Consider the following 26,916-nt stretch of genomic DNA (forward strand, 5'->3'; position numbering starts at 1 on the left):
TTTCCTGCTTCAGACTCATCCATTCCGTTACGCATACGAAGTGTCTGCCGTCGACCTACCCCTCTCCTAGCATCTGGATTGGGAATGTACATTGGAGAGATATTTGATGTAGTGAATGATCCCAGACTATCTATGCCATATATCTCATGGCCCCAAGTGTGCACAGCAGTTTCTTTTTTGTAATATTCTAAAACAAAAACCCCAGGATCCAACCCAGATTCTGAACATGCCGCAATGACATGGGAGCATGGTAAGGGAAGAAGCTGTGGCTTCTTACATCTGTGAAAAACCTTGCGTTCCGGGGTTATCAAGCAATCCTGAACGACCCTTTGTTTGCGGACACCCTGCCCTGTCCTGTCCTTGCATGAAACCTCAAACCTTTGATCCTTTGTGCCCATGGAGAACACTCTGTGATATTGAGCCTTTTCAATCTTTTCTTTCATGTAGTTAGTGATCCTATTACAAAAAATCACTTCTGGATCATTAAGTAAGACAACAGCTGCCTGGTACCGCTCTCTGAAGTACCTTGTGCATCCGTACATGATGAATTCAACTATGCCAACAAGAGGAAATCCACGAACATGACGCATTACCATATTGTAACACTCTGCGTGGTTGGTTGTCTCGATCACATATCGACGACCATCAGTGTCGTATAGAATGGACCACTTCTCCTTAGGTGCATTCTTAATCCACTGTGTGAAAGGTCCGCCGCCGGAACGTCTCCGGCTGGAGGTTGAGGCCTGTTCCTTTAGCAGCTCGGCGCACATGTTATCTAGCACCTGCCACAATGCATCAAACTTCCGCTGCTGATTCTGAGTGCACAACCTCTTGAACAAATCCATAAGTTCGTTATTATTGAAGCGCTCATAAAAGTTTGCAACACCTACTCACAACATCTGGCCATAGAGGAGGTTGTCCTCGACTTCCTTCATGTAGTTGCCTTATTGCTGCTAGAAGACCTGCATGTCTGTCACTGATGAGGCAAACATCAGGCCTTCCAACAACAACGTGAATCTTCACACGTTCAAGGAACCAGTACCAGATCTCTGTGTTCTCATTCTCAACAAAAGCAAAGACGATGGGAACCACCTGCTTGTTGCAATCAACTCCAATCGCTGTCAGTATTGTCCCCTTATATCTTCCTGCCAAGAATGTGCCGTCAATACATAGAACAGGAAGACAATACATAAATGCCCTCACACATGCACCAAGGCAGAAGAAAGCACGAAGCAGAAACCCAGGTCCCCCATCTAAACTCGGTACAATGTAGGTATCAGCCGCGCTTCCAGAATTTCTCTGCACAATTGCTGACAGCATGTGAGGCAGGTTATCATATAATGCCTCATATGTGCCGAATTTCATCTCAAACACCTTTTGTTTTGCCCGCCAAGCCTTTGCATAACTAATTTTGTATTGAAAACGGTCGTCGATGTCCCTAATTATCAATTTTAGCTCATAATCAATTTTGTCTAGAATCACCCCATACATCTTCTTGGCCACGAAAGTGGATGTGATGTTACGGTGAGTTTACGCAACAGCAGTTAATCTACATGTATGTGGTGTAACAATTGAACACTCACAATGTGTCTTGTACTTGCCCTTGTAGGCATGTACTCGCCATGTACAATCGTCATTAACACACTTCACCTCATATTCTTTGCTGCTAGACTTCACAACTCTGAATTTCTTCCTCAACGATATAGCCCAAAGCTTCACAGCATCTTTCACAGCTTCAATGCTAGGATACTTTGCCCCCTGCACAACCTCATTCTCTCTGTATTCGTACTCATTACTCCTAATATCCTGTATCACTGGATTTCCAAAACTCTTGCCTCGCCATTCACCTAGCAACGGGTAGTCCTCATCGTCTGATGAGTCCCCACATTCTTCCATCATTCGAGCCTCTTGGTCTTCATTCTATACAGCTTCCACTATTCCAGGTATCCGCTCCCCCTCATCAGCTAAACCTTGCGGCTCAGGTTGAATGATATGCACGTTTTGATCTTTTTTTTCTCCTACCTGATCAGCTATACCTTGCGGCTCAGGTTCTGTGATATGCATGTTCTGATCTTCATTTTCTTATTCCACTGATTGGTTCATATGAGATGATGTACTTGTTGACCCTTCACCGAAATGTGCTGCCTTCTGGTGAATCTGAATTAGCATTGCAAGAGGCCACCCGCGGTCAAGAGCTGCTTGCATGTAAGTCCGTCATTCTTCGGTGTTTGCTATAAGCATCAACTCCCAGAAATCCCCTTCAGTTCTCCAATTTATCACAGTCTGAACGGTTAGGAAATGAGTCTTTGGATTCACATTGAATATCTCGTTGTAACACCCCGGTGTTAATTTTGACACTAACATTGTGCTTGATCGCTAGTTAAGGCTAATCTTCGTCATTAGCGCTAATTGAGTTCGCATAGTAATTTTCGACTGAGCTACGTTCGATCTTGTTTTTCTCCCTAATCCGAGCTCTAAATCAACTTTTGCCCAACATCAATGTTGTAGAACTTTTTTTCCTCTGCAACTTTCATTTTGGCCAAAATTCAAGTTTCAGCACGAAATTTAAAGAAAATCTTTAATTTTTGCTTTGAATAGGACTTTTTCAAATGCACCCAAGTTTTAAATATTATCTTTCAAACCTTTGTTCAAATGAAAAAGTGCCTGAAACAAAAGTTGAAGATCTCAAAATTTTGAACAACTTTCGTATTCAAAAGTTTTCCATTTGAGGCCATCAAGAAGGAGAAAAGGTGAGTTTACGAACTGGCCTTTGGAACTTTGAATTATTTACAGGAATGCCCTTGCTCCATCTCCTCCGCTGTTCGCTGCGTGACACGCCGTGATCGACGCCGTGCCCATGTGCCGGCCATCCTAGGCGTCCGTGCCGCCGCCGTCTCGTCATGCACCACAATCTTATCCTTGCCCCGGCGTCCAAGTCCATCTTCGCTTCCTCACTTGGCCCTTTCTTCCTCCTCGAGCAGAGCTCGACCGAGCTCGCGCCACTCGCTCTCGCCGGCCGAAGTCCGTCGCCCCTGCTCGATCCTCTCTCGATTCCTCGCGCCCCGAGCTCCCTCACTACCTCCTCCACCATCCCCGCCCCTCACCCGAGCTCCTCCCTGGCCGAGTTGGCCGAAAACCCTAGCCCTACCGCCGGCCGCCATTGGAGCCAACCCGAGCTCCGCCTCCCTCGCGTCGATCCGCTTCTCCAAGAATGGGTTCGTGGTGAGTCACTCGTGCTCCCCGGCCTTTTTCCCCTTTGCTTCGTGCATCGCCGGTGCCGGAACATGGCTGCCGCCGCCGTCGCCGCGACTGCCGCCGCCGCCGCTCGCCGCGGGCCCCGTCCGCGCGGCCCTGCGCCGTGCTGCCGCGCGCCCTGGCCCCGCCCGGCTGCGCTGGACGTCGTGTCTCCTCACCCCGCGGCCGCTGCCCTCTGCCGTCGCCAGAACGCCGACGCCGCGCCGCCGCTCCAGCCCGCGTATGCCGCCGCCGCCGCCCCTGCGCCCCCGCGCCCCTGTTCCGCGAATGCGCCCCGCACCCCCCAGCCGCCCAGGCCACAGCTCGGCCCGGCCGCACCGCCGGCCGGCCACCGCCGGCGAGGCAGCGCCGCCGCGGTCGGCCTGGCCGCACGCCGGCTGCCGCGCGGGGCAAAGCAGGGGAGGGGGAGGCGCCTGGGGAGCGGGCCGGGGCTCCCTTACATGTGGGGCCCGGCTGTCAGCCCCCCTTTTTTTGTTGTTTTCCTTTTTACTTGTTTTATTTCAGCTGAGATTTCATAATTGCATAATAATTCACAGAAAAATGTGAAAAATGCCAAATAAATTTTGTTGGGTTTCTAAAATCAAGATCTTCAGTAGAAAAATACTTGTGCTAGTGAAATGTCACTTTTGCCCCTGCTAAATATTAGGGTTGTGTTTAAGCTAGTTTAATTAATCCAGGTTGTTCCGTTGCTCTAAAAATTATAAAATTTATCCAGTAATTTACTCTTTGTATGTGTAGTCTACTAGAAAATTTTCAGGTGTATAGCCCTGGTGCCTATTTGTGGATCTGTTGTTGTTTGTTTTCCTTTCTAGGGTTAAAGAAATACTTTTCAATATCAACAATTGTTGGTAATTTATTTATGCACTCTTTATCAGTAGTTTTTCATGATAGAAAAGTTGTGCTGCTAGATCGTTGCGGTTTGTTAAGTTTTTGTGTTTAGCTAGTTCCTAGCTTTAGTCTTTCCTTATTTTCACCGTGGCTAAGCAATGCCTTATTGCTTCTTTCTGTTTGTGGTGCACCTAGCTTTCTTAATACAAGTTTAGTAGTGTTGTTGAAAGGAAACACTTCAGACTAGGCTCAGTCGGAAATTAAACCTGCCAAGCAGCACCAAGTCGTTTCCTTTATCGCTAGTTTTTCATGGTTGTTCGTATATGATTGCCCAGTCATATCTTTATTCCTAATCGTATCGCATTGCAGTGCATCATGTTCGTACCCATCCAAGCGTGGTTTTGTATCTGCCCTACTTGTCCTTTTTGCGGTATCATCTACTGCACTTCCATGCATTCAAACCTCTGCCTTGGTGTATCTCATTTAGGTACGCTAGATGTACCGCGTGTGGAAATGGAGCACGTGCTGGTGGAACTAAACCACAAGACGGTGTTGGGTGGACGCGTCCTGAAGAGTGAAGGACCCGCGGAAGCAACCGAAGACCCAACTCAAAGTCAGAAGGGCCCCAGGCCTTGCTAATACTAACACTAGTTTAGTGTTACTCCCAGGCAAGCCCCGGTGCATAACCCTTAATTTCAGTATTCAATATTTGTTATATATTTTATTGTGCATTTAGGTTTCTAGGAGTTGATTGGAACCTTAGATGCATGATCCCTATGGTTCCTCAGTGTCTCTACTAGTATACAGGTCGTTAGTACTGCAATGCTTAATTAGGATTCGGTAGAAGACGAGTGATTCCTGTCACTCGCGAGATATAGGTCTTGTTACTTATGAAAAAGTTCTGGAGAACGAATCTTTGAGAAAAAGAAAGGAAAAATGGAGACCGGGCGGAGATGGATTGGTTATGGATATGGAAGTTATGGAAAGTAAGCCTCCGCCTGTGTCAATTGAGGACCGTACCGTTGTTGGCACTATTGATCGAGGATTGAACAGTACTTACCGCATGCCGGGAGTATGAGGTAGTCGAAACCGGTAAGCTCAGTACCATATGTGCACCGGTAGGCGGACTTGATACTGTCTTCACTAGTGGAGCTAGTATTCAAACTCATGGCTGACCCTTCGTTGGTATCGGTGGGGCTAGCAGTCCCGGGTCGCAGGGCAGTTCGCCTATTCGGTGTGCATATGTGAAGGGTTGGTGTGTATAGCCCGACGGGGCATATACGTGCCGTGTTGGTTAGGTCCACCTTGCAAGGTTAAATCGAATCGATTCGCCGTGACTCGCGGATATGAGAACCTTGATCTCTCTGTCACATCGTAGTAAATAAGTGAAATGAGTTTGAACTGAGAATGTTGGCCGTGGTAATCTGAAAAGATAATGTGATCAACCATGCGTGCTCTAGATGTTGGTGCAAATCTAGTTGGTATTGTATAATAACCTTGAGCTAAAATACTGAAAGTAAGGATTCACTGTTAGTAGCTTTTCAGCAAAATAACTCCAGAGCCAAAAAACCTTTCATGTCTAGTTAATGGGCTAAGTATACCCATGGACGGGTAAGTCTTGCTGAGTATTAGAATACTCAGGCTTGTTGTTGCCATATATTTTAGCAGGTTGCGTTCCGGAGGACTCCAAAGAGATCTGCGCCTCGTGGCTCGGTCAACCACTTCCTCCCGGTTGGTCGGTCGAGTGGGTCCCGTCTTCTCCGTGAAGTCGGGCAGGTGAGCCTCACATCAGTGGGCAAGATGTGAAGTTCGTCTTCTGTGACATCGACGTTATCTATCGTACTGTATTTTGAAGCTTGTTTTAAACTCTAAATTGTTTTCCGCTGCGTTGAACTCTGAGGTTTGACTTGTAAAACTAGCTTGTAAACACTTGTTGTAGTTTAAATTGGTGCTTCTGTTAACTCGGGTTGTAGTGGCTTTGATCGCTTTGTTACCGGTAATCATCTGTGCTCGTCTTTTTGGCGAGAGTTCCTGTGTAATCGATCCTGGTTACAGCAGGCGGTCTGAGTGTACTGGTTGAGTGCAGTAATTATAGTTGAGTTTAAGTGTTAATTATTGCACTTGATTGGTATTATTTGGACTGTTCTGTGACACTCGTGAAGCCATTTGCGTATGGAACCAAAACTCCTCTCTAAGGGTTTATCTATTCCGCACTCTCTTTGTTCAAAAGCTGATAGATCTACTTCATACGCATCATGAGAAATATAGTAGTCACCATAATGAACTTGAAAATAAAGCTTGCTCGACATATCTGGACACACAATCATAATATTAAATTGATTGCTAATCTACTGTTTGAACAAAAATAATTACAACATAATCTATTTGTAAAGCGTAGAAGAATTTTGGTTACCTGCAGTCGCCGGCTCGAAAATCTGGCAGGGTTTCGCCTCTCTCCCTTTTTTTTTTGTTTCTGGAATTTTAGTGATGCAAATGAGGGGTGGGGGGACCAGCCAACCGTTATATAAGGGTGGGAGAGCTGGTCGCCATGCAGCCGGGCGGCCAGGGCCGGCCGCCCCGCTGCCGGGCGACTGGCCCCCAGGGACCTGCGCGCAATTTTCTCCGCGAATTTTTTTTTCAGAAATACCCCTACCGCCCCGCTGCCGGGCGGCCAGGTCCCGGCCGCCCGGCAGCAGGGCGGCCGGGGTATATTCCTGTAAATTTTCAAATCAAAAATATATTTTTGTAAAAAACAAAAAACAAAAAATAAAAAAATACCGCGGAGTACACACGGACGGATATGCAGGCATATGCGATGGGCCTTTTTGTTGGGCCAGCTAAGAACCTTTCGGAATCTATATCTACTTTTGACAAAGACGACCTCAGGAACCTGGCGATTTTTCTAAAGCCCGGCCCGCTTAGCGAGCTTCTCCTTCTCAGTTCTCCCTCCTCTCTTTTTTCCTTTCTCTTTTCCAGGTTTTTAACAGGTGCTCTCTGCTCCTTTTGATTAAAAGCTTGTTCCGCTGCCCCTCCTCTCAGTTTAGGCTTTTGATGTAGATCAGCTAGCTTAGGGACAGTGCGGATGTCCGCCGCCCCAATTGACGCACCCAGATCTGCTTTTCTTGCTGCTGCATTTGCTTGCTTGCGGCAAGCTTGCTGGTCCTTTCTGGTTTCCTTCTTCCTCCTCTACTCATCAAACGAGTCAAATAGTTTGATTTCCTTTTAAGGGCATGTTAAGTTCGCGATTTTTTTTGAATTTGGGTACTGTAACACTTTTGTTGTTATTTGGCAATTAATACCCAATTATGGACTAATAGAATTAAAAGATCTGTCTCGTCATTTACAGTTGAACTGTGTAGTTAGTTGTTTTTTTTCAACTGCATTTAATGCTCTATGAATGTGTGTCCGAAGATTCGATGTGATGAGTACTGTAGGAAAATTTTTGGAACTAAACAGAGCCTTACTGCTTGTAAGGTCTGCGCCATGAAATGCAGCACAAGTCCACAGACAGCCATAGAAGGGGATCTCGCTTCAGTTTCTGGAAGCCAAAATAGATGATTTGATCTCTCAACTTTTGCCTTAAACTCAAATTTATCCCTCGACTATAAAATTGGCCAATCTAGTTCTCAAACCTTCTATTTGGGTTCATTTTCTTCCCTAATCCCACAAGACATGCGTAGTCAACAATAGATGACGTACGATAAAAAAATGACCTACCATAAATGGTTAATAGATATAAATAAACTCTTTAACCTTTGATTTTTCCTCACGTTCAATGCATCGTAAAAAGAGGTTAAGTAGTCAATTAGAATGCACAAATAAACAAAAGAGTAACCTTTTATCCATTGACATAAGATTAACTATAGCTTTTTTTGCCATATCAAAAAAATTATGGGTTAATTGGCACTTAAATTGATACATGTGTTGCATTTGGTAACATACTGAGAACTTTACTAATGTACTTTGGGATGACTTGGTATGCCACGTAGGCATGCCTCATCATACCACGGTTGAAATTGAGCTCAAATGAATAGTTTGAGAACTAAATTGGTCTTTATGATAGTTGAAGGATGAATTTGAGCTTTTGAAGAAAGTTGAGGGATAAAATTGCCTATTTTGCCTTTCTGAAACTGCGACCGGCGTCAGAGTCTGAAGCAATGGCCAGGCACTGCTTCACGCCTTTCCCTCCGACGAATTCGATCCGAGCTCGAAATTTCGCAGAACGATGCACCAATGCGAAATTATCAGCATGCGGAATTCCTCTGAGTTTGTAACTTTGGGAGATGATTCATTCATTCTATTGTGACCTTGCAATTACGAATGTCGAACATTTCGAGCCAAGGGAGGAAGTGATCCACTGGATTCTCGTTTCTGCTTGCTCAATTGAGCCTGAAACTTTTTCAGGGTGCTGTAGCAGAGTGTATTCCTCAGCCTCTTCCAGCTTTTTGCCGAACTCCCTCTGCGTTCGAAGCTCTGTGTTGCCAAGTACTAGTCGCAACATGTCGCCGGGGCCACTACTTCTTTTTGTGTAAACTTTGGGTGCCATTTCGACTTCAGGGAGCCAGGGAGGGGAGCAGCACTTGTGCAGCGGAGAGGGAAGGTGCATGAGCGTGAGGACTGAGGAGGAAAGCAGCGGCAAGCGCTTTGTCTGGTCCTCGTCTTCCCTAGTTCCCTTCCCGCCATGTGACGTGTGCGTAGGGCTAGTAGACTTGGCTTTTCTCGCTGCGTGGCTCTGCCTTGCCATGGCACAACGTACGAACTGACAAATGGGACCACCCGGCTCTGCATGCATGTCTCCGTGCCTTGCTTTGGCCTGTCCTGTTGCTTTTTCAAGTTTGAACAAAGGGAGGGCTGTGGACATGTATAGTAGGTCGCTGCCTTTGCTGGAAGAAGAGTAGTGTGCGTAGAAGATGCATGGAGCGATCAAAATATGGTTTGAGGAAGGTTAGTTTACAACTGATGCAGCTTTCAGATTTCTGAAAGAAGTGAATTATTCACGCGTGGATTTTTCCATTTCGGATGCATGTGTCTGCATTGCTAACTGCTACTGCGGAGTTTTCAATCAATTTCTGCAGCAAAATGGGAGAATTATAACTTGGGACTTGGCAGAGAGAGAGAGAGAGAGAGAGAGGAGAAAAGGAACCCGAATGTAGAAAAGGGGGAGGGATCTCCGTCTCTTCGATCCATGTCGAGAGTACAGGCTAGGCTGGCCGGCTGGGCATGTTCTTCTTCATCAGCGAAAAGGTTCTGCTCCTACTCCTAGCTATGTACAATGTACTGAGGTTTTGTTTAGTTGTCTCGTGTAAAGTCTTTAAAAGAGAATCTTTCTATATTTGAAGTACTAAACATAAATTAATCACAAAATTAATTACAAAACTCGTCTGTAAATCGTGAAACGAATCCAATGAGCCTAATTAATCCGCCATTAGAGATTATTTACTGTAGCATTACTGTAGCAATTTGGCGTCTGATTGTGGCTTGCTTAGGTTCATTAGGTTCGTCTCGCGATTTACAGGCAAACTGTGCAATGTATTTTTTATTTTGTCTAGATTTAAGTATGTGCCGGAAAAAAAATTAAAATTTTGAATTATGCAACTAAATAAGGGCTGAATTGACTGGAAGAGTCACAGGCATGGCGTCATGGCGATAGGTTATTTTACCCCTCGCTAGGCGCTAGCCACTACGGCGCTACCGGACGCGAGCCCGTGCCCCCGCAGCAGACCACGCGTACATCTCTGATCTCTCGCCGTCCGGCCCGACCGGGAGCCGCCCACCACTTGACGCGGGATGCGTCCAGCTCCAGCTCCAACAATAAGCCACGGCCGCTACCGCGTCGTCTTGCCCGTCGGTACGGCCTGCGCCGCGCGCCACAGATGGCCCGTGACTTGGCCGCTGATGAGCCGAGTCCTGATGGTGACAAGCTCGCGAGCACATCCGCACATGCACGCACGTCGTCGTCGTCACGGGCGACGCCGCCCCCGCCCCGCCGCCGTTGTGATCTCGCCGTTTCATTCCCCGCGCTCTATATAAACCTCCATCCGCCTTCGTCGATCGCAAGAGCCCGGTGAACACTGCAGATCGAGCGAGCCCAGCCTCCTTTGCCGATCACATTCCACGACCCCATCGATGGCGGCCGGGAGGAAGCAGCTGGCGAGCAGCGCGGCGGTGGCGGCCGCGCTGGTGGCCATGCTTGTGCTGGTGGCGGCGGCCGCCGCCCAGGACTGCGGCGTCAGCAGGGACACGATGAACAAGTGCCTGTCCTACTGCTCCAGCGGGGGCAACGCCGACGCGTGCTGCGGCCCGCTCACGAACGGCGCCAACTTGGACTGCCTCTGCAAGAACTACTGGGGCAAGCTCCAGTACTACCCCAGCTTAGCCAACTGCGCCAACAAGATCAAGTCCAGGTGCGGCATCAGCAAGTCGTGCTAGGAGATGCTGGATCGATCTCGGAGCCACCAGCCAGCAGCTACACCGGGATCACGATCAATACGCATCCCGGACTGAATTGTTCTTCGATGCAACGATGACATTGTATGCCGTCTTTGCTGGTAATGATCATCCGATCCGTTGCTCTGCTCCTCCATATTGTTGTGTTGTGTCTGTGCTTGTACTCTTGTACCGTACGCCGGTGCTATATATGCGTCATGTATCCTCTTTGTTTTTTTTTTGTGAACTTTGATCTCGTGATTATGATCAGCTAGTGGAGTATGTTTCTGCACCATATTGCAATTGCAGCTCCACCGAGTTGCATTCTGTGTAATATTAATAAGCTCGTTTGTGCTTTTGGTACTGTGTGCACAAACTAGTAAAAAATTGACTGATCTGTTGTTCTAAGCATGTATGCCATGGAATAGCATGATATGGGACGTCGGGACCAGGCATGACCCTCTGGCCTCTGCTTTGCGGGCTCTTCTTTCTTTTGCTATCATAAGGTCCATTTGTCAAGGATTAATTTATTATTTGATGTTGTAGGCTATCAAAAAAACAATGAAAGATTATGATCTATATTTTTAACATAAGTTACGATATCGGCTATTGACATATAAAATTTTAGCTTAAAACTCTCTTTGTGCATGGAGAAAAAACACAACAAGGGTTAGATTGGTCCAATTTACAGAGTTGGGTTTTGGGGGAGTAAATTGAACTAAGAGTAAAATGCACATGTGGTCCCTAAAGTTATAATAGTGTATCATAGATCTGTTAACTCTGAAATACATTTCTGGATCCATAAATTCTAAGGGTGTGCATTTAGATCCGTCAACTCCGAAAGTACATTTCTGGATCCACAAACTTGTTAAATTGTTCATTATAGATCCACGTATGCACGAAATGCTAACATGGCACTAAAATGATATGGGGTGTTGAGAATAGGCTGACCCTCTGCTTTGCACCTCGAGCTCTTCATTATTTTGCTATTATAAGGTCCATTTGATAGCTATATGTGTTTTTTTTATTTCTAGGATTAATTTGTTATTTGATGTTGTAGGCTATGAAAAAGATAGTGAAAAATTCATGATATATTTTTAACATAAGCTATGATGCCCACTATTGACATATAAAATTTAGCTTAAAATTCTATTTGTGCATGGAGAAAAAAAACATCTATACAAGGGTTGGGTTGGACCAATTTACATAGTTGGTGTTTGGGGGAGTGAATTGAACTAGGAGTAAAATGTACCGGCGGTTCCTAAACTTGTAAAGGTGTGCTATTTAGATCTGTCAACTCTGAAAGTGTATTTCTAGATCACAAACTTCTAAAAGTATATCACTTAGGTCCGTCAACTCCGAAAGTGTATTTCTGGATCCACAAACTTATTAAATTGTTCACTACAGGTCCACGTATGCACAAATGCTAATATGGCACTAAAAAGACTATAGGTTATACGGCCTGTCCATACTTGAGACAAACGATTAATCAACAATGTGTAAAGTCTTTGGATCATGTGTATATATCAGAGTTTTCTTGGAAGGCCGTGTGTTCAAAGACATAATTCAATATTCGAGCAGGAAGAAAAGTTATGGCCCATCTTTTTTGGATGGAATATAAGAAGAAACTTTCAGGTTAGGAGAAAGTTGTCCTCGAAAATATCTATTATCTTATTATTTGACCAACAAACGGAGCCTCCACGTTCGCTCTCAAGGTCTAGAAATTCCCATATTAATCGGAGAAAAACAAAAGGATAAAAATTACCCACCACTGCCATTATGATAAAATTAGCTTAAAATACCCCTATGCCTAATTAAAAATCACCAACCAATGCCATTATGAAAAATTAAATATAAAATATCATTTAGCTATGTATCAGTTACAAACATATACTATTAATAAAAACTAAAGCTAACAACAATCAATCAAAATAAAACAAAAATAAGAACAATTATATGCATAATATCATTAAAGCTCAACAAATCAAATTATTATTATAGGTAGATCATATTTGAATTGTTTTAACAAACAATAAGACATAATGTACGATAATGAATATGATGATGTATGGTAAAAAATAGTATAATCTTTAAGTAAAAATACAACGATATGCAAATTTTTGAATTTTCGATACTAGCCGTGCAAATGCGCGGGCTATACGCCTAGTTCTATTAAAAGAAAAAGGTGGTTTTTACCCTAAAAAAATAGTGTTTCATAACAAAATGTTCCTGTGGCTAAGAAAAAAAATGTTCCGCGATGAACAAAGAAGACTCCTCATATAGTAGTCTATATATGCGGTCTCTATAGCACTTGATTTCCCCGCTCCACGGTGCTATCCGCAAGACCAGAAATTCAGAAGCTTCAGGATTTGGCAGATTTGCAACAAAAAAAAAGTTTGGTTTCTTCAACTCCAACTGATAGTAGTAGTCTAGTAGAGAGGAGTATATGACTTCTGCAGGAGAGAGATGATGTAGAACGCAAAAAAACAAGTCAAAATGTAGTTATGGCAATTCCGAGCCTGACCAATCCAGCTAGCAGTCGGTCAGTCACGGGCACACACTGATCGGCCGATGCGCTTGTAGTTTGCTCCACATCAAATTTGCCGACCATACACGTACTGCGCGTATGTGCACGCACGCTCGACAGGCGTGTTCCCAGCAGAGGGGTGGTAAAGGGTCTTGATTTTTTTTCTAGATAATCTAAGGGCCAGATCTTAAAAAAATAGAGCCATAATTTTATTCAATTTTGAGTAAAAAATAAAAGATCAAATATGATTGTGAAGGGAGCATTAGAACCATGGCCCATTACCATCTAGCAGCTCGAAGTCAGCCAATCGTGTCCGGTTTGCCGACCACGCACCATTTTTCCTTCTCGTAATCGGCGACGATGCTCTGACGTCCGAGCTCCATCCATGCTGGCTTGGATTGAAAACGCCCCCACTTGGCACGAAGCGACGACACCCACCGGACCAGACTCCATCCGATTCCAGCAAGGCCAGCGTCGTCGTTACCGTCGACATGCCCATAGCCCGCGTGCGCTGCGTCATGCACCGGTAGAGAGCCAAGGCACAAGCGAGCAAGACTGCAAGAGCATCTCTGCACGCATGGCGATTGGCACGCACGGAGCCAAGCGCGCGAGCACATGCACGTCACGGGCCACGCTAACCCACCCCCCGCGCTATTTAAAGGCGGCGGGGCGGCCGTCGTCCGACGAGATCACACGCCCGCTCGCTCGCTGAAAGTCTCACACAGTCACGTCATCGGAGGTACGTGATCGGCCGCCGGCCGGTGATCTCGGATAGAATAATGGCCGCCGGGAGGAAGCAGGCGAGGCGATGACGGGCAAGTCCGCCGCGGCGGCCGCGTCCGGTGGCGCCGGCCTCTGCGGCATCGACATGCAGGCGGCGGTGGCGGCGAGCCAGTCCTACTGCAACAGGGGCAGCACGGAGGCGGCGCCCAGCCAGGACTGCTGCGACCAGGTGAGGAGCGCCAGGTGGAGGTGCATGTGCAACCTCAGGGGCAACCTCCCCAGCTACATCGACGGCGACCGCGTCATGCAGATCCCCTCCAAGTGCAAATTCGACAACGCGCCGACCTCCTGCTAGTAGAGCTAGCCGTAGCCTTGGATCCGGCGGCCGGTGCACTCCAGTAATGCCGCCGTCGTTAGCCACAGCCATCGTTTTTATGTCGTGTTCGTGTCGATTGATTATTATTATTATGTCATCGTGCCTTGCTCTCCTGTTCTCACAAGCTAGCTAGCTAGCTAATGCTTGTGGCGTGCTGCAGGTTGGTGATTCGCGTTCGTGCTTGTGCTCGTCAGGTTATCCGTGTTAGGTCCAGGTTGTACCTGTCGTGTTTCTTGAATTCTTGTACGTCCATTACGTTGTGTGTTCACCTCAACCCTGTCGCGATAATAAAATTTGTTGTTTGCTTTATTTGCAAGATGCCCCTGCAATTTTTGTGAACTAGACCAGATCCTTATTTGGCCCCGCTTTTTGCACAACAAAATCAAGTCGTCAACCAGACAACCACCAGCATGCACACAGTTATGATGCAAACAAACACAACACCGTTGGTGTCAAAAAAAAAAACTCTTCATGATTCATTACTGCCTTCTGTCCTTGATCCACAATGCAAGAATATCACAGAAGACTCATGGCGCCAAACCGAAATCACAGGACGAGCTATTTATGCTTTATGAAGACCACATAATTTGACTTGTCTTCCTCTTATATGATAGTATAAAAGATACAGCACTTTGAACCATTTTGCGACATGCACAATCCGACGAATGGGTGCAGAATGCAGATACGATACACACAATGTGCTCAGCTAGTGATGAATATAAATTCAGTAACTTGTGGTAACAGGTAAGGCTTTTTACCCGCCGAGTGCTTCCATTGCTGGCGATATGTCCTGATCTGGACAACCAGCAGCGCAGGCGGCCTACTGAGTACTGGCGGTGTCCCGTGTCCGCCTGCATGTTACCAAACAAATTAATTTGACTACGCTTTGACCCGGCTACGGCCTCGTGACCATCAGCATCTCCCCGTGGTAGCTCGGTACCAGCTCTGAAACTGAAAGCAACGGCAGCTGAACCCTGCCCATATCCGCGTCCAACATCTCCACCATATGGACAGCCACATAAAAGGTAGAACAAATGCGTCGCAGATCCAGAGCTTCCAACGATTGCTATCTACAAGATATCAATAGACTGTACATGGTACGGCTCTGAATTGAAATCCAGACGCAGCCCATCCCTTGAGGCCGCAGGAGATGGACAGGGCAGCGGTGGTCGACAGCGCAAAATCTTGCCATGCAGAGATGCAGTATCCAGTGCACGCGAATCCTCTGCTCCTCGCCCTTCTCTGGCATTCGTTTACCTTTGCAGGCTCAGAAACGATACTGCATGTATCAGAGCTTCCCCTTTATAAGTTGCCTTCTTTCAAGCATCTTCTCTTACCGAATAAGGTTGCATTTTCCTGCTTGAGTTTTATTATATGCTATACTCGCTGCGCCTTGTGCAAATAATTGTCACGTCTCTTTCAACAGGTCTTGGTTCTGTAGAACAAAGGGAACAATAAATATTTAACTAAATAGCCATATAAAGCATAATATTGACCTCTTACGTTCAAAAAATGGGGAACCGAATAGCATGCAAGGAAGCACATGCATTGAAGACAAAGTGATGCTATGGTAATAATTGAAGCAAGGACCCTCGTTGCTAGGTTTCAGACGCATCTGTCATCCCGTGTGTTCGTGCAAATGAGGGGGACCCACCTGGTGGTCTCCGCAGTCCCCACTGTTCCCTCTCCATATCAGTGTCTCTGCATGGTATGGCACAGGGATATGCATATGCAAGGCATGAGCAGAGCCACAGAGCGGCCACACACGAGCCATTGCACCAGTCTCCGGTTTATATAGCCTTCAACATTTGCTCCCTTGTGCTGTTTCTCTGAATCCAAACACAGCAGCATCTCCCATTTTCTATCCATTGCTTGTTTGAACAAGAAGCATGGCTCATGGTTGCCCCACAACTACCACAAGCTCCCTGCTCCTCCTCTTCATTCTCTCTTGCCTGATTATCAGTCATGATTTCTGCAACCATGGTCGCCATGGCAGACCATCAGGTTGTTTCCCCCTTACAAACAGTGAGTTAGTTATTCCTCTTTTTCTTGCATGAGACCCCTTTAGTTCTTGTTAGCTATTACCTTTGCTTTTGTTCAGTGCTTGTTCGCTCATTTCAATCCAATTTGTTATGAAGGTGCAGATTATGTAGAGCAATATCCCCACCAGGAATTGCCTGACAAACATATAGTTTCTCAAGAGACCATGAAGGTACTATTGCTCATTTAACTATTGCTTATTGGCGTTATTAAGGCTTCTCAATTTTCAAAACCTTATAGCACTTCTGTTTCTTCTATACATGTATGTGACGAAAACTTTTCCTACTTTAAATGCCAACTTGCTTTGCGGAAATTTTGTACTATGTATGGAGCTTTTCGTATGGGGCTGTGATGCACCGAAGCAGCAGGGGGTTGTGTATAGCACATCTGATACAGATACACAGCGGATATGTATCGGCTGCATACTGCAGAATCCAGAGTGCCAGACACACATTGGGTTTGGTCACCTGTACTGGTTTACTGGATACGTATCCTTAGCTTCAAGGCATGAGGAGGATGCCTAAGGAGAGGATGGGAAGGAGGGAGGAGATACTGAGATGGGAGGAAGAGGCAGAGGGGCAATGAGGGGTGTTAAAGGGGCTCAAATTTTAGCTTAGATAATCTAAGGGTCAAGTTTCATCTTATACAATTTTAAGCTAAAAAATATATAAGGGCCAACCGGCCAAGTTGAATTGTGAAGAGAGCACTAAGGTCATGATTCATTACCACCCTAATGATGAGCTGACCAGAGAAGAGCCAACAAGGCTCCTGGTGTCTGACACGAAGACAACCACAACCATGGCAGTGTAGTCCACAGGGCAAGCCACCATCAACATCAAAATACTGTCTCCAAGGAAGCACGAGTACCAGATAGAGGAGGAGGGAAGAGGCAATTGAATTTGCGAGTACTTGATGTGAGATGATGGCTGGTGGTAAGATATTTCAGCGGTGGCGGCTCTGCATATGCATTCAGGGACTTGGGAGAGCTAGGACACGCTATTTAGTTGGGCTGTGTGGGCCAGGAAAAAAAAGAAAGGGCAGCCCAATAGCATGTTGTATGATAAGTGTGAGAGGTAAAATAGCCAATTATTAGCTGTTTCTCTATTTCCTTTTAAAAGGTATTACTTAATATATAATCAGTATTTTTCTTGAGAATGATGTATCCTGTATCTATCTGGGCAACATAGCCTACATTATTACTAAGAAAAGATTTTTAGAACAACCAAAAAGGCATGAACCCAGTTTAACCCACAAAGTGTGCAAAGATCTTAAATTATAATTAACATGATTTTTTCTCAAATGCCTCGTATTAGGGTGAAAACAAGGACATACTACCCAAGTATGCAAGGAGAATGTTGATCGGCTCAATTGCTCCAATGTGCACATACAATGAGTGTAGAGGGTGTCGATTCAAGTGTACTGCTGAGCAAGTCCCAGTGGATGCAAATGACCCCATGAACAGTGCTTACCATTACAAGTGTGTTTGCCACAGATGATCTTTAATATGTAGGATCTTTAATATGTAGGAGGAGCTTCTGTCTGACGGTATGTGTTAGCGAAGAGTAGTAATTTTCTTCCATTTGTTGTTCTTCCTCTTCTTTTCCTTCTATTCTCTTTTTTCTCTGTTGAAAAGGCATTTTTTCCTTTCCTTTTTTTAAAAGAGGTTAGCTAGTAGAGGACTTGTGTCTGGAGGGGGCATTTTGTACTTTAAAAATGCTTAGTTCAGGTTATGGACTATTTTGCCAGTAAATGGCTAGAAATTTTGACATCAGCAGTATGAAGTGGCCACCTTATTTTAGTACATATGTAATATTTTTATTTTTACCTATGGCTACGATGCATCAAGTCTGTGAAAAATTGAACTGACCTCAAAATGTATCATCTGCTTGAATAGCATTGTAGATCTTGGATCTTCTGTAGCTGTTAAGCTTCATTTTTATACCAACATTTAACTTGAGTAAATTATTTAAATATTCTTCACCTAACGATCCAATTTATCCATTCTGAGCACTGCCAGTTCTAATTGCCTTATGCACATTCATGTCATTCCTCTTTTTCATAGTAACAACCACCTGTGCCTGTGTACAAACGAGCAGTATGTTAAATTAGATGAATCACAGAAGAAAGGCCATGGCAACGAAGATTATGCAAAGGGAATGCTTTTGTGCAGCCTGCAACCCATCAAACAAGACTTCATTTTAAAGTTCAACTAAGACGATGTCTGAGAAATCATGTCATACCATCACCCCCTTCCCTCCAACTTAGTCTAATATGCAATTATGCATAGCTCCCATATGGTACTTTATTATAAGCAATAAACGTATCAATGCCAAAAAGAGCAAAGTTTGCTAGTAGAAAGCCTGCAGGTTGCTCTGTATATCCAACACAGAACTTGTGAAGGATTTCAATCAACTGAAAATATTTATTAACAAGAACTCTGCGCATTAGATGCCACTCCAGAGCGCAACTGCAATGCGTGCAGATTATGAGAAGGATACCACAGTAAGAGAATTACAAATCATTAAATTTTTTAGTGGTTCACCCAAAACCAAGACATGTTAAAAATGTGTTAATATGAAACAAGGTTCATCGGAGCCTTGAGATAAACAGGTTCGGCAAATTTCCAGTTATTCATCAAAGACATCCAGTGAGGATTTGTTAGGAGAATGCATTAATTTTAAAAGTCCCTTCCCATAGCTTTCAGAAATCAGCACTAAGGAAGCTCTGAATAAGGTGCCATTAGTCATGTAAAAAACTGAAACACACATTAAAGGGCCAGTTATGTTTCACAAAATCGAATTTTCAAGTAAATCGCACTATGCTGACTAATCACATGTGAAGAGAGAAATAATTACCATATACTATGATTGTAGCTTCAAATACTTGTAGATCTCCCAAAAAAACAGCGGAAGGGAAAAAAGAATCGACTGGTATCCTGAGAGTTACCCAAGAGAAGAGAGGAGATGCATATGGCAAGAGGGCGAAATTGCTGACATGTATTGGTCCCAGTATTGGCAATGGAATGAGATCTCACCGCTTGTCTTAAATAAACAAGAATATGTCATAATAGCTCCCTTTGAGGTGGTCCCGGATCTAAGAGAGTTTCACATGAATGTAAGAAAGAGGATTCGAGCTATTTTGTTTTGCATGCATAAGACGCCTGCATCAAATCCTGCTTGAGTATCATGCACCAAGGTTGATGTCAACACAGAGTGAACCCATGGTCCAGCAGCACCTTTGTATCTTGATGGTGCTCATCATTGTTAATGTTGTTAGGGTAGGTCTAAGCTTGAGCGAACTTCTACACTGGTAGCAAAGAGGATCAACCATTTTGATGTCTCATTCATGCCAGATTGAAGAAACAACACAAATGCATTGCAAAATCACAAAAGTCATGCTGACAGTCACATAGTCAAGACTATGTGTTTAAAGCAGATCTGTAATTAGAAAGCAGTTAATTTTAAACTTTGAAACCAAATAACCAAAAGAAGGCATCGTTCAGAGTCTGCATTGTCGACTATTGCCACTAGCTTATGATAATTCATAGATCAGCCATTTCTCATTTTGTAATCAGCAAACAGCATGGCTACTAAATGAAATGCAGCAAGTAGAAAGAAGTAATCAGCAACATACAATTTTGAAGGCTTCAGTCTTCATTCTCAACTTCATGTGTCTTCATACTGATGTAAGAACAATGCAACAGGGGTGCAGAGGCTTCTCAATTAGGACCAAACTTGTTCATGTGAAAGACTGAAACCGACTTTTACTCCAAAAATCCACGGATGGCCCAAATAGTTAGCAATGTACCCTTTTGAACTGACTAGAGTAAGCAAATGCAGCCTCAAATACAAAGCTTCTTCACGAAATCACATGTTCAGTCCCCACTGTGCAAGCAAGTCCAGAAAAAATTGAATAAAATGAACTGCATGTGGACTATGTTGCCCGGATACGCGGATACGGATACCGGTACGCGATACGGGGATACTCCGATACGCCATTTTTCCAAAAACAAGGATACGGGGATATGCCAATATATATAAAAAATAAAAATAAATAAAAGTTTCAGGAACTAGAATGTGAGAAAATAGAAGTTCCAGGGACTATAATGCGTCATAAACTCATATATTCATATGTTCTATAATTATTAGAAAAAGGAAGGGGCAAAGGAAAAAGAACCAACCTTATCTTACCTGTTCGTCTGTTCCACGAATGGATGTCGGTCGTCTTCTTCCCCAACCTCTCTCTCTCTCTCTCTCTCTCTGTAGCGGCCAAACTCTGGCGGCCGCGGCTCCTCTCCCTCTCCGGAGGCCGCGGCTCATCCTCTCCCTCTCTACCGGCCGCACAGGCCGTGCGAGGCTGTTGCGGGCCTGCGGCTGCGCGAGTGGGGATGAGAGGTGGCACAGCTGAACGGAGGACCTTTATACGAAGTGATTGAGTGGTGTTGTTAGGGTTTGAAGGTATCGGACAGGTATCCACAGGTATCCCACGAGTATCCGATTTATTTTTATTATTTGAAAATACCTAAATAGTCTGATACTTACGAGATACGTATCCGGGAGTATCCGTGGAGTACGGGTATCCGATACGGTATCCGATACTGGTACGTGAGTTTTGCGAAGTATCCGCGTATCATAGCATGTGGACACTCAAGATGTCCATTGATCCAGTGATATTTTTTTCCTTGAACACGCAGGAGAGCTGCATATCATTGTATTAAGAGATCCAGTGATGTTTTAACCTGGCATCTTCTTGTGTTTGAGCTGGTAAACAGAATCTTGAAAAGCAGCCAGTTACCATCAGGGCTCTGAGCCATCAGATGCAATTTGGTATGTCAAGAATGTTAAATCAACAGAAATTTATAGTGCACAAAAGAGCAGTCATATAGATGCTGCCATGTTAGATAAATTCCGCAGCATAAAGTAAATTTCATCCTTACAAATATGTGAGCTGCCTCCATTAACAAACTCATGTATTTCCCCATCTACTTCAATCACACTGCGCCCAATATCCTTTTTCATCCCCTCGTCACTCATCAGTTTCCGAATTCTCAAGACAGCATTCCACATTCCTTCATCAGCATAGATATTTGACAGAAGAACATAGACTCCTGAATCATCAGCTCCGAGATCTGCAAGACGTTCAACTGATAACTCAGCCAGCTCAACACATCTATGGCTTCGGCAGGCAGCAAGAAGAGACCCCCACAACTCCGGAGTTGGCTCCATGGGCATTGTTTCTATAGTATGCCTAGCTTGATCCAAACATCCAGCACGGCCAAGAAGATCAATCAATGCACCATAATGTTCTACCTTGGGATCTATCCCCAAATCCTTTTTCATTCTGTGAAATATCCCTAAACCTTCTGAGACCAATCCAGCATGTGTGCAAGTAGTCAGCACGGCAAGTACGCTTAGATCATCCATTGGAGCTCTTTCAGCCACCATCCGATGGAATAGTGTGATGGCTTCTAGACCATAACCATGAGTTCCAAGTCCGACAATCACCACGTTCCAAGTGACCACACTCCTCTCAGCCATATTTTCAAAGATCGACATGGCAAGATCCAAGCGCCCACACTTCATATACATATCTATAAAAGCTGTCTGCACCACAACATCGAATAAGACCTTTTTCTTCTCCAAGTAAGAATGCAGCCACCTGCCGTGCTCCAAAGTACCAAGCTGAGCACAAGCCGTGACAGCCCCAACCGCAGCGACCCTATCTGGCCTTACACCACACCGTAGCATGCTCTGAAAATGCTCCAAAGCCTCCTTTGCCTCCCCGCACCGGACATACCCATCAATGATAACACTCCATGAGATCACATTCCTCTCCGGCATCTCCTCAAACAGTGACCTCGCCTCATCTATCCTTCCATGCCTCGCATAACCATCAATCATCGAGTTCCAGCAGACTAAATCTCTCTTAGGAATTTGATCAAACATCTCGCGTGCACGATCCACACCACCAACCTGCTTCCCGTACCCGTCGATCATGGTCGCCCAGGAGAACGTGTCCCTCTGCGGCATTCCGTCGAACAGTTCCTGCGCAAGCTCCATCTCCCCGCACCCGACGTACCCCGCCACCATGGCATTCCACGAGACGAGGTCCCGTGAGAAGGCACTGGCCTCATCGAACACCTTCCTACCCGAGCGGCAGTCCCGGACCCTACAGTAGAAGCTGATGAGCGCGTTCACCGTGAAGAGGTCCGCGTCCAGCCCCCTCCTCACGGCTTCCGCGTGCACCAGGAGCCCGACCCTGCAACCTGGCGCGCAGCCGCAGGCCTTGAGCACGGCCGGGAACGTGTAGGCGTCGGGCTGCACGGCGCAACGGCGCATCCGCGCGAAGTAGAGGAGCGCGGTGCGGGGGCGCACTGTAGCGTGGAGGCGGACGATGGTGTTCCATGGGAAAGGGTCGCGGGCGGCGGGCTCCGGGAGGCGCGCGAAGACGGCGTCCGCGTGCGCGTGCGCGGCGGGGGCGGAGACGGACGCGAGGGCGAGAAGGAGGAGGTTGGAGAGGCGGAGCGGGGAGGCGGCGAGGTGGCCGGAGGTGAGGAGGAGGGCGTGGCACTGGAGCGCGTGGGAGGCGGACCTGCACGCACGGAGGCGGGAGAGGAGCGTCGGCAGCGCGACGGCGAGAAGCGGAGCCGGCATCGATCGGGCATGGCGACTTCAAACTCGCTCCGTTACAAATTATAAGTGATTTCAAAAATTTTGAAGACTCAAATCATTTCAATATTTAATCAAAATTATAGAGAGAAACACAAAAATTTATGACATCAAATAGATATACTATAAAAATATAACTAATAAAAAATCTAATAATATTTAATTGATATCGTAAATATTATTATCTTATTATATAAATTTGGTTAAATTTTGACTCTCTAAATTTTTTGAAATGATTTATAATTTGAAATGAAGAGAGTAAATTTTACTTAAAATAATAAATAAATTCGAGGCCCGAGGGATTATTCTGGGCTAGTTATGATGTATTGATGTGCTCGCATGAGCCCATTTCCACAATGTACCCATGAGCTCTCGTGGGCCTGTAGGTGGCTCAATTGATCCGGGCCGCGAAATCACATGGGCTTGGGTGAATGGCACCACCCTCCCTCCTCCCTCCTCAGACTGTCCACAACGGCAAGAGCAAATTTGCTCCTCTCCCTCCTCGATTCCCACGCCCCCTCACATATTTACTGTCTACAGTGCGTCTACAGTGTCAAACAGTGCATCTACAGTACAAATGCTCCTCCATTTGCTCCATTCACTGTGGATAGCCTCACTTCCTCAGTCATCATCGCAAAGAAAGGGAAGCGCGGAATGGAAGGAAGCGAAATCTAATTATGGAATCGCGGAGCAAGACCGCCTACACGCACGGCGCATGCGCATGCAGCTGCTGATTCGCAGCGCAGGGGCGGAGGACGACGTGCGCACGACGGCCTGTGTCGAGCCGGCACGGCATGGCGATCCCGACCTCCCCTCCCCGCCGCGGGCTCCTCCGCCTCCTCTCCGTCCTCCTCCTCGCGCGCACCGCCGGCGCCGGCGCCGCCTCGGAGTTCGACGACGGCACCTCGCCCAAGTTCCCCGGCTGCGACAACACCCTCCAGAAGGTGAAGGTGATGTACTGGGTGAACGGCGACGAGCAGAGCAGCCTGACGGGGATCAGCGCGAGGTTCGGCGCCGTCCTGCCGGACACCGCCGCGTCCGACGGCCCGAAGCGGCCGGCCGTCCAACCCGACCCCAAGGACAGCTGCGCCAAGTCGGCCAAACCACTGTCCGATTCCGTGGCCGTGGCGGAGCGCGGGGAGTGCACGTTCATCGACAAGGCCAAGACGGCGGAGGCCGGCGGCGCCGCGGCGTTGCTCATCATGAACGACGAAGACGGTCCGTCACGTCGCGCAACCGGCCGGCGTTTCTCCCATCACATCAGTCGTCCTCGTAGTCGTAGCGAAACGTCGTCCATGGCAACGAAGGAAGACTGACGGGGGGCTACCTTGTTGTGCTGCAGCTCTGCAGAAGATGGTCTGCACCGACAAGGACCCGCCTCCCAACATCAACATCCCCGTCGTCATGGTGTCCAAGTCCGCGGGCGACAAGATTCAGTCAGCCCTCTTTGACGGGAGCAAGGGTGCATTGAGCTGCATTGTTCTTGGTGTTCTTGTGTTTGTGTGACAGGAATCCATGGTTCTGATCCCTTACAATCTGTGCCGCGTCGCTTCCAATTTGCAGTGGACATTCTCATGTACGCGCCGCAGAAGCCGTCCTTCGATGGCGCCATACCTTTCCTCTGGATGATGGCCGTCGGCACGGTGGCCTGCGCCTCCGTCTGGAGTGTCGCCGTCGTCGGAGAAAAGGTACGCGCAGACTAAATTTCCTGACAAATTTCGGGCACAGTTTCTCAATTTCTGCAAATCCTGCAAGAATTTTACTGACGAAATCTCCACGATTACTGCAACGCTCTAGCCTAACAAGAACGACACTGCTTCGCTGGGCGGGGAGGAGAATCCCGAGGCCGAGGTCGTGGAGCTGCAGACCCAGACCGCGCTGGTGTTCATCGTCACGTCGTCGCTTGTCCTGCTGTTCCTCTTCTTTTTCAAGTCCAGCTGGTCCGCGTGGTTGCTGGTGTTCCTCTTCTGCGTTGGCGCTATCCAGGTACGCACCCAATTCCAGTGACCTTGCATTGGTTCACCTGATCCATGGAGCAAATGCCCTGGATTGCTTCACCTCATCTTTGATTCATCACCTATTTTCCAGGGAATGGAATACGTCGCATCATCTCTTGTCATAAGGTGTGAATGATAACTAGCACCAAATCTTTTGCATTGTATGGTACTTCTGCAGTTCTGCTTGTTCTGCGCCTAACTGTTGCAAAAACTGGTGTGTGCAGAGCATGCAGCCGGTGTGGCGAACCGAAAGTGAAGTTTCCTGGCATAGGGAATGTGAAGGTGCTGACACTAGTTACGTTGTTGTTAGCCTTTATCTTTGCCGGTACCTGGGTTGCACACCAGAACTCACCGTCTGGTTGGGTTGGTCAGAACATCATGGTAAGATATGCATGTGCCCCGAGTCCAGTGTGCTTCGTTGTGCAGGAATATTTGCTCGACCATCAGTGTTTGTGCTCACTGACAAGGTTCTTCTTCACTCAGGGCATCTGTATGATGATTCTTGTATTGCAAGTGGTCCATATGCCAAATATAAAAGTATGAACATTATGAACATGCTATGCTATGGTTTAAGAGGCTTAGCAGTCGGCATTCTTTTTTCATCTGTCTTGTCTGCTACAAATCTGACGATCTTCAGACTTTCAGGTTGCATCGGCGCTCCTCATCGCTGCTTTTCTGTACGACATATTTTGGGTGTTCATCTCACCCCTCATATTCAAGAAAAGTGTCATGATCACAGTGAGTTTGATTTTACAAACAGGCAAGGAGTAAACACAAGTATTAGTATCGTGTAAATAAAATACAGCAAAATTCAGGTTGCTCGTGGTAGTGACGATGGGCCGAGCCTTCCCATGGTGTTGAAGATGCCAAAGGAGTTCGATTCATGGAATGGGTACGACATGATTGGATTTGGGGACATTCTCTTCCCAGGACTGCTTGTTGCTTTCAGTTTCAGGTAAAACCGGAACTGGACTCTGAATCTACCAGCAATGTCGTTAAAGAACAATAGGCTAATAATCAGTTCTTTTTTTAAAAAAAATTATTGTAGTGATGATCAGTTGTTTCTTCTTCTGAAACCTACTAACTGTCCCTGACCTGCAGATTTGACAGATCGAACGGCAAGGACTTGACTGACGGCTACTTTCTATGCCTAATGATCGGTTACGCCTTCGGTATGTAGTAGTCAGTCCATCTCTGAATCTCAGTTTCAGAGAAGAAAATTGCTGCTTACATAAACACTGTTATGCTAATGCAGGCTTGTCATGCACATATGTTGGCCTGTACCTTATGAATAGCGGCCAGCCTGCTCTGCTCTACCTTGTTCCTTCAACATTAGGTACCACAGGCTAGCAGCAATTTGATGCCGTTTTCGACACTTAAGCGCATAATATATTGGAGTTCTAACAACTGTGTCTGCGATGAACTGGTGCAGGAGTTATCACCTTGCTTGGTGCGAAAAGAGGGGAGCTCAGTCAGCTCTGGAACGCCAAGGTGTAACCTGCTGTATGTGATGCTCCTGGTTGATATGATGGCATTGGTTGCAGGCTTGACATGGACTTCGGTTTAGCTAGACATGTGATCATCGATCTGATAGTTTTGGGTGAAAACATGCCAATCAATAGCATGATAGTCGGTTAGATATTTGCTTTCTTCCAGTATACAACACACAAAGGGTGGTTAACTGATTACTAGCTTGCTGCAGTACACACGGCTTGTCAAAGTCGTAAGGTTAATGCAAATTTGAACAAAGTTAGATGATATTTGCTCCTAATATGATGGATCACACGCGATGTAAAGTTCATATTGTCAGTAAGGAGCTACTCCATGTTCTGGATGTTGGATGTACATGTCTTTCACGGTGGAACAGTTGCAACTAGGAAAATAAGGCGTATGCCACAATAATGTCAATTACGGTATTTGATACGGCACTGAATTTGGAATTTTAGTGGTAAAACTTTTTTGATTCATGTCACCAAAAGTGATACGATATTGGCATATGTGGAACAAGTTTTATACATCGGTGAAATGAGTCTAATCATCACGGAAGTAATGACAAACATCGAATACGTAATTGAC

The 26,916-nt window shown here is 46.0% G+C and overlaps 5 protein-coding genes and 1 long non-coding RNA gene across 11 annotated transcripts; 4 read left to right on the top strand and 2 right to left on the bottom strand.

The window, feature by feature from the left end:
* Window positions 1-10,000: 10,000 nt before the first annotated feature.
* LOC120676157 lies at window positions 10,001-10,917 on the top strand. The gene has a single exon (XM_039957379.1). The coding sequence runs from the start codon at window positions 10,210-10,212 to the stop codon at window positions 10,510-10,512; it is 303 nt and encodes a 100-aa protein (XP_039813313.1). The 5' UTR covers window positions 10,001-10,209; the 3' UTR covers window positions 10,513-10,917.
* A 2,810-nt stretch (window positions 10,918-13,727) lies between these two features.
* LOC120674693 lies at window positions 13,728-14,444 on the top strand. The gene has a single exon (XM_039955831.1). The coding sequence runs from the start codon at window positions 13,845-13,847 to the stop codon at window positions 14,112-14,114; it is 270 nt and encodes an 89-aa protein (XP_039811765.1). The 5' UTR covers window positions 13,728-13,844; the 3' UTR covers window positions 14,115-14,444.
* A 228-nt stretch (window positions 14,445-14,672) lies between these two features.
* On the bottom strand, window positions 14,673-20,427 carry LOC120674085. 3 transcript variants are annotated; one of them, XR_005674965.1, is made up of 4 exons: window positions 19,809-20,427; window positions 19,038-19,481; window positions 18,043-18,253; window positions 14,673-15,570 (listed from the first exon to the last, which is right to left on the bottom strand). It is a non-coding gene; the product is annotated as an uncharacterized LOC120674085 (long non-coding RNA). The 3 variants fall into 3 exon arrangements; XR_005674963.1 differs by having other exon boundaries at window positions 19,031-19,481; XR_005674964.1 differs by lacking the exon at window positions 19,038-19,481 and having other exon boundaries at window positions 19,809-20,404.
* Window positions 15,857-17,976, top strand: LOC120674084. Of its 4 annotated transcripts, none has more exons than XM_039955191.1 (3): window positions 15,857-16,160; window positions 16,280-16,347; window positions 17,489-17,976. In XM_039955191.1, exons 1-3 carry the CDS (start codon window positions 16,025-16,027, stop codon window positions 17,669-17,671), a joined length of 387 nt encoding a protein of 128 aa, XP_039811125.1. In that variant the 5' UTR covers window positions 15,857-16,024; the 3' UTR covers window positions 17,672-17,976. The 4 variants fall into 4 exon arrangements, with proteins under 4 accessions (XP_039811125.1, XP_039811126.1, XP_039811127.1 ...); XM_039955192.1 differs by having other exon boundaries at window positions 15,857-16,139; window positions 16,274-16,347; XM_039955193.1 differs by having other exon boundaries at window positions 15,857-16,139.
* A 388-nt stretch (window positions 20,428-20,815) lies between the features above and the next one.
* On the bottom strand, window positions 20,816-22,828 carry LOC120674083 (pentatricopeptide repeat-containing protein At3g29230-like). The gene has a single exon (XM_039955189.1). The coding sequence runs from the start codon at window positions 22,826-22,828 to the stop codon at window positions 21,053-21,055; it is 1,776 nt and encodes a 591-aa protein (XP_039811123.1). The 3' UTR covers window positions 20,816-21,052.
* Window positions 22,829-23,637: 809 nt separating this feature from the next.
* LOC120672020 (signal peptide peptidase-like 3) lies at window positions 23,638-26,569 on the top strand. Its single transcript, XM_039952305.1, has 12 exons — window positions 23,638-24,061; window positions 24,186-24,305; window positions 24,407-24,531; window positions 24,641-24,829; window positions 24,932-24,966; window positions 25,065-25,221; window positions 25,324-25,377; window positions 25,486-25,578; window positions 25,656-25,795; window positions 25,942-26,012; window positions 26,096-26,176; window positions 26,273-26,569. Exons 1-12 carry the CDS (start codon window positions 23,638-23,640, stop codon window positions 26,335-26,337), a joined length of 1,554 nt encoding a protein of 517 aa, XP_039808239.1. The 3' UTR covers window positions 26,338-26,569.
* Window positions 26,570-26,916: the final 347 nt, after the last annotated feature.

The sequence above is a fragment of the Panicum virgatum genome, chromosome 5N (genome assembly GCF_016808335.1).
Source record: "Panicum virgatum strain AP13 chromosome 5N, P.virgatum_v5, whole genome shotgun sequence".
NCBI lineage: Eukaryota > Viridiplantae > Streptophyta > Magnoliopsida > Poales > Poaceae > Panicum > Panicum virgatum.

Bases quoted from the DNA above. Each gene is read 5' to 3' on its own strand.
- LOC120674693 (XM_039955831.1), top strand. From the start codon at position 13,845: ATGACGGGCAAGTCCGCCGCGGCGGCCGCGTCCGGTGGCGCCGGCCTC.
- LOC120676157 (XM_039957379.1), top strand. From the start codon at position 10,210: ATGGCGGCCGGGAGGAAGCAGCTGGCGAGCAGCGCGGCGGTGGCGGCC.
- LOC120674084 (XM_039955190.1), top strand. From the start codon at position 16,025: ATGGCTCATGGTTGCCCCACAACTACCACAAGCTCCCTGCTCCTCCTC. The intron at 16,161-16,273 runs GTGAGTTAGTTA...TTTGTTATGAAG, and splicing joins TTGTTTCCCCCTTACAAACA to GTGCAGATTATGTAGAGCAA. The intron at 16,348-17,488 runs GTACTATTGCTC...GCCTCGTATTAG, and splicing joins TTTCTCAAGAGACCATGAAG to GGTGAAAACAAGGACATACT.
- LOC120674083 (XM_039955189.1), bottom strand. From the start codon at position 22,828: ATGCCGGCTCCGCTTCTCGCCGTCGCGCTGCCGACGCTCCTCTCCCGC.
- LOC120672020 (XM_039952305.1), top strand. From the start codon at position 23,638: ATGGCGATCCCGACCTCCCCTCCCCGCCGCGGGCTCCTCCGCCTCCTC. The intron at 24,967-25,064 runs GTGTGAATGATA...TGGTGTGTGCAG, and splicing joins GCATCATCTCTTGTCATAAG to AGCATGCAGCCGGTGTGGCG. The intron at 25,222-25,323 runs GTAAGATATGCA...TTCTTCACTCAG, and splicing joins GGGTTGGTCAGAACATCATG to GGCATCTGTATGATGATTCT.